We start from the raw sequence: 12,080 nt of genomic DNA, 5'->3' as shown, positions 1-12,080 counted from the left end.
TGTAGGAGGAAGACAGAGTAAGTAAAGTTAGACACTGGTAGCAATGGTGGCAGTGAGGTGGTTGAATGTTGCTAGGATGGTTTGTAGACTAAACCTGAACCGAATCAGCAAGTTAGGGATGGCTTCATTCAACAGATAGTCCAGTATTGTTTCGGTATAGGACTATGGATGACAGCAGCAAATCATGGCAATAATAACATCTGTGGAGTCTGGAGAAATAATGGTGAAGAAACAAAGTAAGTGGATTGTACATGACTGGATTCACTCAGTAAAGACAATATTTGAAGCTTCACTCAAGTTCTAGTGCACTGAACGATGGCCAGAGGTGTCACTAGCACTGGACAACAGGTATTGAGTTTGAGTGCAGATACTGACATTCCCAGTCCATGAAGTGAAGTTTAAAAGTCCCATTTCATCTACCCTGCATTGGTTGTGTTGGTGGTTATAACCTATTTAAAATTTAATTTAAGATGTGTAAAAGCACCAGAGAATCCTGTGGCACCTTATAGACTAACACACGTCTGTTAGTCTATAAGGTGCCACAGGATTCTCTGCTGCTTTTACAGATCCAGACTAACACGGCTACCCCTCTGAAATTTAAGATGTGAATTTTGTATCTTTGGGAATGCAGTTGTCCTTTAGGGAAAGTACCAATGAAAAATTGTAGAGCATTTATCTGATCCTGACTACCAAAGAATTTACTGAAGCCATGGCTGTGGGATTAATTTAAGGCCAATTTAGCACTAATTATGTGACATTTCTTATGTATTTGCCATACTTTATTAGAAATTTCCTTTTTGGAATAAAAAGGGTTTTCTGCTTTAACTTTAAGTAATTCTAGCATGAATAGGGAATTGAATGAATGGATTAATCAGATCAGGTCAATCTTATTTTTAAAGGTAAAAGTTATAAAAAATATTTTTTTTTAGAATTGTAACTATTACATATTCTAGACTATCATATTTTAGTGCTACAAAGCTTTTCATAGTAAAGACTGTGTTGCTTATTTTCTATCATACAGGAATTTACACAGTCATTCTTTGTTCCTGTTAGAATATCATGGGTCATATTCAAATTTTGACTTAGTATAATTTATTTTTTCCCTTCCCTCATCAGATGTACAAGAAAGTTTGAGCAAATGTTTTCTTGGACTATATAATATTTTATATCCTTTTTTTGAATGGCTACATTTATTGGGGAGAACAATTGCTCTTTTCGGTAGAAAAATTGTACTGACCTAGTGCGTAGAGTAGAAGAGCTAAAAACAAATTTCTTGGCTCTTTTCCTAACTTTGACACTGAATCACTTTGTGATGTTGGGCAAGTCACTTAACTTTTCTCTATCTCAGTTTCCCAGTCTGTAAAACAGGTATAGTAATATGTTCCATACCTCAAAGAACTAGGCTTCAATTTTAACCACTTTCCACAATGGTGGAGAGACAGGTGGAATGAGACACTTTTGAGAGCCCCAGAGACATTGAGGAAGGCACAAGGGGTGAAACCCAGGCCTCCGTGAAGTCATTGGGAAAATTACCAGAAGATATCAAATTCCTGAAGATACCCAGGCATGCTGCAGGATATGACAGTGCTATTTGCTACATCCTTTAATAAGGTGCAATGAGGACTGATAGATCAGATATAGAGTGACCGCTTTGTGAAAAGCATTCACACGCAGGTGACAGGGTGTTTTTGTCATTTATCATTTTCCTGTATGAGTTCATTTGAGAGAGTAGTGACTATCTGGTTTCACCCAGATAGTTTTTATTGAGGCATTTAGTGCACTCGATGAGTAAAGATGTGTTGTGGTGGGTGTTGATCACTGTAGCAGTGGAGATATGGCAGCAGGTTTTGCATCTATTGTTCTGTCTGATTCTGTTGCCGTTTTGAGTTGCTCTGTCTTGGTCTGTGGGGAGCTTACTTCTGATGATGAGCTTGGGTTGAGGGGTTGTTTAAAGGCCAGAAGTGGGTGTTAACAAAACAATCATTCTATGGGCTTGTGTCATAAACAGATAGCTAAGGGTTAATGTTTCTTTTACCTGTAAAAGGTTAACAAAGGGAACCAAACACCTGACCAGAGGACCAATCAGGAAACCGGATTTTTCAAGTGAGGGAGAACTTTGGGTGTGTTTTGTCTTTGCTCTGTATATTTGTTTCTCTCGGCTATGAGAAGAGTTTGTTTTTTTTCTATCTCCAAGCTTCTTTCTACCTTCTGTTCCCAAGTTGTGAGTACAAAAGGAAAAGGAATAATAGGTTTATATGTATTTTTATTTACATTGTGGAGTTGCTGGAAGGTTCAAATTGGATATTTTTTGAATCAGACTGTTTATTCATATTTTCTGTATAAGCATAGCCCTGTATGGTCATCTTGATACAGCGTTATATTCTTATGTGTTTTCTTTCTTTTTTATATAAAGCTTATTTTTAAAACTTGTTTGAATTTTCTTTCCTAGTTAAGGCAAGGGATAGGAATCTCTGTGCCAGGAGTACTGTCTCTCTTAGGAAAGACTGGAGGGGGGGAGAAGGAGAGGGTGGAAGGTAAATCGTCTCTTCTGTTTTGTTGTCAAGGGATTGAACGGGAATCTCCTAGTATCCAGGGCGGAAAATCTGGAGGAAGTAAAGAGCAGGAAGGGAAGTGGGTATTTCCCTTTGTGGAGGCTCAGGCATCTAGGTCTTGGGGGTCCCCCCCCAGGGAAAGGTTTGCGGACCAGAGAGATTTATCAGGTACCTCAGAATCCTGATTGGTGGCAGCGAGATCAGATCCAAGGTAATAAGCTTGGGAGGTTCATGCTAGCTTCTCAGTTTATGAACGCTAAGGTGTCAAATCTGATAGACGTAAGCTACGACAGCTTGTCTTCATGTACAGCACTGCAGCTGCACTACTGTAGCGCTTAAGGGTAAGTCTTCACCAGGGCCGGTGAACCATTTAGGCGAATTAGCGGTTGCCTAGGGCGCCAAGATTTGGAGCGCCAAAAAGTGTGCCCCCAAATTTTTTAAATGCTTGCAGAGCTGCTGCTGGAGGGGCTGAGACTGCAGCAGCAGACACTGCCTGCCACCGGCAGCCCGAGGTGTCCCAGGTCAGGGCGCCCAGGTCAGAGCGCCCTGGAGGTCAGTGCACCGCGCCGGACCCGAAGCCAGGCGCCCCGTGGTCAGCAGAGCCTCGCTCCCAGCCAGCCGCAGCCCAGCGCCCCTTCCCCCAGGTAGGGAGCCGCGGCTCCAGTGGACCTGCCGCAGGCATGCCTGTGGCAGCTCCGCCAGAGCCGCGAGACCCGCGTGTGGGGCGGCGAAATGTCCCGGCGCCTAGGGCGCCAGAAACCCTAGCGCCAGTCCTGGTCTTCACTAACGTGGCTGTGTAGTCGCGGTACCAGGGCTGAGAGAGTGCTCTCCCAATGTAGTAAAAAACCCACCACCATGAGAGGAGTTGCCCCCAGCGCTGGTGCACTGTCTATACTGCCACTTTACAGCGCTGAAACATGCATTGCTTGGGGGAGGGTGTTTTTTCACACCCCCGAGCAAGAAAGTTTCAGCACTGTAAAGAGGCAGTGTAGACGAGGCCTTAGTGAAAACGCTACTATGCTGATGGGAGAGCTTCTCCCATCAGTGTAGTTAATCCACCTTTCCAAGATGCGGTAGCTATCCCATTAACATAGCACTGTCTACAGGAGGGCAGAGGGGTTAGGATTTTGCACACCCCTCAGTGACGTAGTTATACTGGTTATACTATACTATGCTGATATAGATCTATAGTGTAGATGTGGCCTATATCTGACCTCTCAGTCCTCATCCTCAAAGGAAACACTTTGAGCCCGAATGCTTAAATTCATAACTCTGCTAGACACTAAAAATCATGGCTTGAACAGAGACACTGGATTTATGGCTTATTACAACAATCTGTTACTCTCTACCCCCTGTTTTTGTCCTATGACTGAAGAGGTGTTAAGGGGACATTGTACCTTGAATGGTCCCTTTGCATATGTGCTAACTACTTATGTTAACCAATCTGTTCCAACTTGCATTTTGCCGTGATGCTGGAAGTGCTTTTCCCAGACCTGAAGAGCTCTGTGTGGCTCAAAAGCTTGACTCTCTCACCACCAGAAGTTGGTCCAGTAAAAGATATTACCTCACTCACCTTATCTCTCTAATATCCTGGGACCAGCACAGCTACACTTAGACTGCATACATCTTTCTTCATGACAGTCTCATGAAACAGGATTAGACTAATTGATCTGCTACTTTGAAACTGGCACAAAAACAAAAGGGTTACAACTGTGTTAAGTAGTAGAGAAGCTCTTATCTCAATATGCACATAGAGCTAAGAGGCATTGTCTTCTCTTGAGGCACACACAAGGGCTACCAGGAACAGTAATCACATCCAGAGGAGACTTTATTCCTTGCTGCTTTATGTAGACTGGTTATAGAGACAAGAAGCTCTTTTTCTGCTTAAAAGCATTTTTCTTTATTATTATTTTTGTGCCAATTTTAAAGTATCAGATCGATTAGACTAATCCTGCTCTGTGCGATCATCATAAAAAGGAGTCTATTTCCAATCCAGTATCACAATAAAACGGTGTCACAATGGGGGATGGCTCATTTACAGTTGTTAAAGTTTCTGAAAGACGAGGTCTGATTTTTGACAATATCTCACTTCTCAATTTACTGGCATTAAATCAAACTTTATTTTTGGGATGTGGTAAATCCAATGTTTTGAATTTTTCAGATGCCTTCAATGTTATAAAATGGTAAATGCAAACCTGAGGAGCAAGATATTTCACACTACACACATGTAGAGGTGTATGTGCATCCACAAAATGTACAGTGCATGTTTCCATCTATAAAATGACCTGCAGGTGCTAATCAGAGCCTTTGCATCTTTACACATTCAAGCGGGTAGTCAGAACTGCAAACACGAAGATTTGCCTTTGCAAAATTCTCAGCTGCTGTGAGTGCTAAAATAGCCCCTTACACATAAGTTAGCCATGGGGACTGCTTTAACATATGGCAGCCTCCCCACAGATGCTGATGGCAGGTGCTGCAGCCCCAAATCACAGGAGCACTACGGGCATTCTCCCTTCTATCCCAACCCGCTCCTTTCCATCCCTGGGGTATGCCAGGCCTACAAGAAGGGACAATGCAATGCCATTTACACTCTTCCTGAGCTGGGGGAATTTCTCTCTGGGCAATTGCAATTTCTTTGTGTCCCCTTGAGAGCATAGAGGCACCAGAGTAGAGGCCAAAATCAGCCCCATATCTCTTAAAACTGTGCATTATGACACTTACGTTAACTTTGACATTTCACACATATAGTAAATGAAACAAGAGAACAAAACTAGTCGTCAGGTTCATTCAGGGTGGAGCAGTTCTAACATACTGTAACCAGCATGTGTATCACCATTTACGCTGCATCACATATTAATAATTCAAAGCCTCAGAGAAGGAGTTATTTTCCAAATATCATTTGACTGTTGAATAAGGAAGACAACTAGTAAAATTAGACATGGAACACCTGTGTATCAGCAGCAGGCATTACAGCCTTTGGCACAGCTTGTTTGAAAGGGTGTCAGAGTGTGTTGTGAAGTACACAGATGCCTGGGGCAAATGCAGATGCCAATGACAGTGCTGTATAAAGTCTCATACCTTGCAGCCTTCACATGTGATGACTCCATAGTGTATTCCAGAGGACTTATCTCCACAAATTTTGCATGGTATCACTTCAATTTGTGCTGAAAAAGAGAAAAGGGTTATTTTTGGTTTATAATGCCATTCGTTTCTTTTCTGCCCTAAATACTGATCATAGATGTTAGAGCTGGTCAGACACCTAACTTCCTGCAAGTGTAAAATTGTTCTGTATGATATTTTAGGTTTTTTAGTGCTCTGTTCAATCCAGTTCTAATTGATTCACATAATTGGGCTTCCATCATTTCCCTGAAGAGACTGTTTCGCAATCGAATAGATCTCATGATAAGAAAGCTTTCCCTGACATTTGCAGTAAGTTTTCTCTTTCTTTCTTTCTTTCATCCCCTAGCTATACCTATTGGATCACTCTAAACAATTACCTTCTTTGGTGTTTACAGTCTTCATATACTGCTAGGCAGTAATCTTGTCCTCCATCATATCCTCACTCTTCATTTTGCTGAGGTAGAATTGCCATATATGATTTGATGCTCTTTCTATTAAGCTCCCTAGGCTCTTCCCTCTCACTCCCATCATGGCTGATTGTACTTGTACACTTGATATGATGTAGTTCATGTGATGTTCTTTCATGTCCTCTGATTTGTGGTTTACTGACATACATCAAAAGATACTAGCAACATCTGTAAATATCTGCAGAGTTCTGCCTCCAAGGAATTGCTTAAACCAGTGATTTATTCGCAGATATACCTCACCTCCTGCAGTCAAAGCCATTTATTTACTGGCTTTAAATTAGAGATGAGCAAGAGCTATAGATCCAGATCCCAACATCTCCAATATCTGGTCTTTGCTTTGGCTAACTATAGAATTAGCGGCTAGCTGCAAGATTCAGAACTGCATGTAGATTCAGATTTACCCAGAATCTGAAAATATATTTTCCTCTCTCTACATATAATTTTCTTTTTTCCATCTTATCATTTCCTATATTCGAGACAGAGTATTTGCCTCATTCTCCAACTTTGAATCCTTTGCATGACTTCTCCTGTCTATACTGCATTGTCACATCTGCTTACTAGTATGTAGAGACAGACTCTGCTTGGCTCTGGGCAGGTGCACTGGGGAAAGGGAGCAGGAAGCCTTCCTTTCCCTTCCTTCCCATGCAAGAGCCAGGCGTAATTGTAGCCCTTGAAGTCTGTGGGACAGATCCTCAGTTGGTACAAGTTGGTATAGCTCTAATGAAGTCCGTGGAGCTGTGGATGTGACCTCCTGAGCAAAATACTGCTCCCTTCTAACTCCCTAATTGGGCATATGCCACCCCAAAGTGAGTGGGGAAGGCACATACCCACCTCCCACCACAAAGATGTACCTGTCAGTCCTGTCACTGAAGGCTGGCTAGATGCAGAGGGGGAGCATGCTGTATCCTAAGGAGTAGTGCAGTATGCACTCCCCAGAGCTCTAGGAGGGATTGTGGGTTAGTGCCTTCAAGGCACAATCTGGTTTTTAGTAAGTAACAAGTGTGACCATACAGTGAGCGATGATGGGGGTGAACGGGAAATGGAAGAGCCCAGAGGAAACCTAAGATGCATTCCCTTAAAAGTCATGCTTTCACTTGGAGGTACCACAAATGCTGGAGCGTACACTTAGCTGTAGAGTATGAAAAACTCATTTTCAAACTACTGCACACACACATGTACACAGGTGCTTGTTGGAAAAACAGCTAAGTGCTCTGGCTTTATTACCTAGTACCAAACTGTATCTGTCATCATTGTCCCCAGGTAAGAGAACACAGACTCATTACAATTATCTTTATAACTCCCTTTATAGCTTGACTAAAATCAGATGAGTACCTGTATGGAGTTGTCCCCCTACAACCCCTTGGAATGTGCTGTGTTTCTCTCACTACTAAATCATTGTTTATGGTGGTTAAGAATTCATTTTTTTAACAACTCAGTTTAATTTCCAGGCACAGTGAAGTGCACAATTGGCTCCCACGCTCAAGTGGCCTGCAAAGAAACCAGTCATAACTGCGGCCCCTTCTTTCAGGGAGGTGAAGTGAATATTCCTTTGCAGGGCCACCTGGGGGGAGGAGGGAGGTGAGCAAGTGGGGCAATTTGCCCTGGGCCCCGCAGGGGCCCCCATAAGAGTATTTTGGGGGCCCTGGAGCAGGGTCCTTCACTTGTTCCGGGGGCCTTGGAAAAGACTCGCAGGGCCTAGGCCCCCGGAGCTTTTTCCACTCCGAGTCTTCAGCAGCAATTCGGCAGCAGGGGATCTTTCAGCTCTGGGACCCACCACCGAAGACTCGAGGGCCCCTGAATCCTCTGGGAAGGCCTTATTCCTTTGGTGCATCACCAGAGGTGAACAGTGTCCCAAAGAGGGCAGGAAGGAGATAGGAAGGAATATACATGGATGGTGAAACTTCTATACCCACTGTGCACTCTAAGGCATTTGGGGAAGGACTGTGCTTCCCTGAGGCACAGTGTGCTCTCTTGAGACACAGTAGCTCTTGACCTTCCCTAGTGCAAGACTGGGTGATAAAAAGCATGATCTAGACATACACCGTTGCATACACTTGTGAACGCCAGTCCACTAAAGACAAATTTTCAAATGGGTTTTCACTCACACAAATCTCCTACACTCATTTATATTTCTGTGCAATTGCCCATCTAACAACCAAGCACACAAGACAACTTCTGCAAATGTAAAGTGAGGGAGCAAGATGAAATAATTACCCTCCCCGCAACTAAATAATAAAGTACAGTAGTTCTGCTATGCTAATTCATTACTGTATTGTTTCAAAAATGTGGCTGATTTATGGTTAACCTATCACATATTTTAATTACTAGTTTGAGTTGAATACAATTTTTTGTTCATATATTTTAGGCAGACATGAGCTAGAACCAAATCCCTTAATGCAAGTGCCTATGAACTCTGGGAAAGTTCAGATATACTGTACATTTTGTTCTTCAGCCTACCCATGACGTTAGCTTCGCCTTAGGTTATGCCTTCACTGCATAAAAGATAGCAGTGGGGTTTTACGGTAGGGTAATTAATAGGCATTAGCTATTATGCTGTAAAATCCTTGTGGAAACAAAGCACTGTAATTTTAGTGTGAGATAGCTGGGTGAGGTCATCAGTGTACCCCACCCATGGCTGATCATGCCCAGTTCATCTCACAGTAAAACTGCAGTTCTTTACCTCCAGAAGACTATGCACTGGGACAACTAAAAAACTCTAATTATTCCATGGTAAAAACACACCCTTTTTTGCAGTGAAGACAAAGCCTGAGAATGATTCCTAAGTGCTGCCAGCTGAGAGACTGAATTTCAAGTAATTGTAGATCCCTAGGGTGAGAACCATGCAGAGGGAGAAAGCTTAGTCTTTGGAAGGATGGACTGTTTTGGGTTGTCAGACCTCAGAGGGATAGATGTAGGTCTCAGGCAGAAGTTAAAGTCTTGAATATGGGGAAATTCTCAAAACTCAGTAAGTCAAGATATGCGAGACAACAAGTGAAAATAGTGGAATAATAATAAAAAAATAGATTTTAAAAAATAGTTTAATCACATTTACAATTTATTCCTTTATTCCTGTGATAGGAACAAGGGCATAAGGCTTGATTCTGCAAACACTTACTGCATTGAGTTTCATACCTGTTACTGTGAAGAGTCAATAATACTACATCCAGTAAGGGACTGCTCATCGTCATAAGTATTGTGCTCAGTTAAAAGTATTTGTGGATTGGGTCCCTAAATGTTAAAGCTATGGATTTCAATTATTATGGAACAAATACAGTAGGCTCATCTGCAAATCAGAATCAAACTAATCATTTTATAAGTTAGTAGTAATAGACAAGGTGGGTGAGGTAATAACTTTTATTGGACCAACTTCTGTTGGTTAGAGAGACAAGCTTTCAGGATTACACTGAGTTCTTCTTTAGATCTGGGAAAGTGTCACAGCTAAATGTAAGGCGGAAGAAATTGTTTAGCACATATTTCAAGAGACCATTCAAGGTGAAATAGCTTGTTAATATCTCTCCAGTCATTAGGGGTGTGGGGGGAACTGGCGGGCTTAGCATATTATAGTAACAGTGAATACAAAGTCTCCAGCAGATTGGTGTTGCTGCTTCTGAGTCTGCGTGGTAACTCCCCCAGGTAGACACACTGCCAAGCCACTTAGTATGCAGAAACTGCTCAGTTGCAGTGCTGTGAAAAAACCACCCCAAGAGGCATATCGCTTTCTGCACCAGGGCTACAGCGCTGTAGTGCCAATGTTGACACCCTGCTCGATTACAGTGCTGCAATTGGCCTCTGGGAGGTGTCCCACAATGCCTGCTCTTGCCGCTCTGGTCATCGGTTTGAACTCTACTGCCCTGCCCTCAGGTGACCAACCATCATTCCCACATCATAAATTCCTTTGGAATTCTGAAAATCCCCTTCCTGTTTTCTCAGTGATGCATGCAGTGGTCTCAGCGCATCTTTCCAGGTGGCTATGCCTGCTCCATGCACCAGGCAATCCCCGCTTGGAGCAATGCTATGCTGCTGGACTTCATCAGCATTTGGGGAGAGGAGGCTGTCCAGCCTCAGCTGCGCTCCAGCCATAGGAATTATGATACATATGGACAGATTTCATGATGCATGACAGAAGGGGGCCATGACCAGAACACATTTAAGTGTAGGGTAAAAGTGAAGGAGCTGCAGAAAGTCTACCACAAGGTGCAGGAGGTGAACCGCCACTCCGGTGCTGCGCCCACGAGCTGCCGGTTCTACAAAGAGCTGGATGTAATGCTTGGTAGCGATCCTACCTCCACTACGAAAGCACTGTGAATACTTTTGTGGCTTATGTCAGTTGAGAGTGGATTGAGCCAGGAGGAGGAAATCTTGGACGAGAATGTGGAGGGGGAGGGCAACCCAGAGGCAGAGGATGACTCGGAGGTCAGAGATGCATGCAGCCAGGTGCTCTTTTCTACCCAGGAGGAGGCTAGCCAGTCACAGCTGTTGGATCTTGGTGAAGCACAAAACAGGAGAGGAAGCCCCTGGTAAGTGGATTTGATTTGGGGAACTGCTGAAGTGAGTTGTTGGGGGCAGGAGGGTTGCAGAAAGCAGGTTTGTGTCTGTATGATGTGCATACCACCACATGCCTGGTCTGAATGGTGGAACAGGCTGTTGATTGACTCCCTCACTTCACGGGACTCTCCCTCAGAGATCTCCAGGAATCTCTCGTGGAGGTACTGGGCAATCCGCTGCCACTGGTTCTTTGGCAGAGCTGCTTTGTTTCTTCTTTCCTTTGATTTCCTGCTCACCCTCAGCAGCGAGATATCTTCCATAATGAACATAGCCTGTGGAAAATGTGGGGACAGGAATGATTATCAGGTCCTTCCTACAGTGCTGGCTCTCCTTAAGGGCCATGTGCCCATCACACAGTAGGGTCCAGGAAGAGTGAGTTACCTCGCCCCTGTGGCTACCCACCATTTTGGGGGTCTTATGGCTCATGTATGCTTGCCTGGGGTCAGCCAGTTAGTGACAGGTATGTGAATAGTGGCTGTGTTTTAAATCACTGAATCAGTGTTCTCTATGTTGCAAACAATACTGCTCTGTAAAATGTTGTGTTTTGGCTTCACAGAGATGATCTTGGGAGCCCAGCCTCCCTCTTTGTTATTGATAGCTGACCAGCTGGGCAGAATTACAAAGCAGCCATGAAGAACTAAAGAGAACTTTCTGCGTGAGGTTATGATGCACTCTGCCGCTCAGAAACAGGAACTGAAGGTGTGGAGGGAGAGCGAGAAGAGGGACTGAAAGGAGAATACGGTGCACCAGAATGAAGCCACGGAGTAGCTCTTAAATGTTATGGATCACCAAGCGGACATGCTCCAGGTGATATGAGCATTGCCAAGCAAGCAGCTTCACACTTCACCGTCCCTGCAGCCGCTGTCACATAACTCTTTCCTATGGGTCCCTCAGACAATGCCAACACACTCTTATCAACCTCCTGGCTCCAGTCTGTACCTGCTGCATTCCACTCCTCCCCCATCACAGTCCAGCACTGTGGACTCCCACTACTCACTGCACTCAACATGTGTCCCTCTGCAGTTTAGTCCTGTTGAAGTACAGTACTCGCTGCACTGTACTCCAAAGGAGAAGGCTGAATATGATCCCTGGACATACACAAATCTTTAACAGTCCTGGGACCCCACCTCCTCCTGGGACCTTCCCTTCCCCCAACCTCCTCAGTGCTAATGTGTTTTTTGTTTGTCTCTTTCCTCCGGTTGCTGTTTTTAATAAAATAATTGTGTTGGTTTGAAAGTAACCTTTATGCTATTAATTAAAAGCAAACAGAGCGCTGCAAAGTAACAGCAATTATCTTAAACCTTCATATTGCATCATCTGCACCAATCACAATCACCTCCTAGCATTACAAGCACTGCACTCTCAAGCCTATCAACAAATACTAGTGGCCTTCAGC

The 12,080-nt window shown here is 43.8% G+C and overlaps 1 protein-coding gene across 1 annotated transcript in view; it reads right to left on the bottom strand.

Moving 5' to 3' along the window:
• RORB (RAR related orphan receptor B) overlaps positions 1 to 12,080 on the bottom strand; it is a 186,735-nt gene that overhangs the window by 54,115 nt on the left and 120,540 nt on the right. Inside the window, exon 2 of the mRNA XM_032805283.2 lies at positions 5,631 to 5,716. Coding sequence (XP_032661174.1) covers positions 5,631 to 5,716 — 86 coding nt within the window. The remainder of the gene's footprint in view (positions 1 to 5,630; positions 5,717 to 12,080) is intronic.

Source organism: Chelonoidis abingdonii, chromosome 6 (genome assembly GCF_003597395.2).
Source record: "Chelonoidis abingdonii isolate Lonesome George chromosome 6, CheloAbing_2.0, whole genome shotgun sequence".
Classification (NCBI taxonomy): Eukaryota; Metazoa; Chordata; order Testudines; family Testudinidae; genus Chelonoidis; species Chelonoidis abingdonii.
Note: the sequence above shows the minus strand (reverse complement) of the source record. Positions and strands in the feature narration are given on the sequence as shown.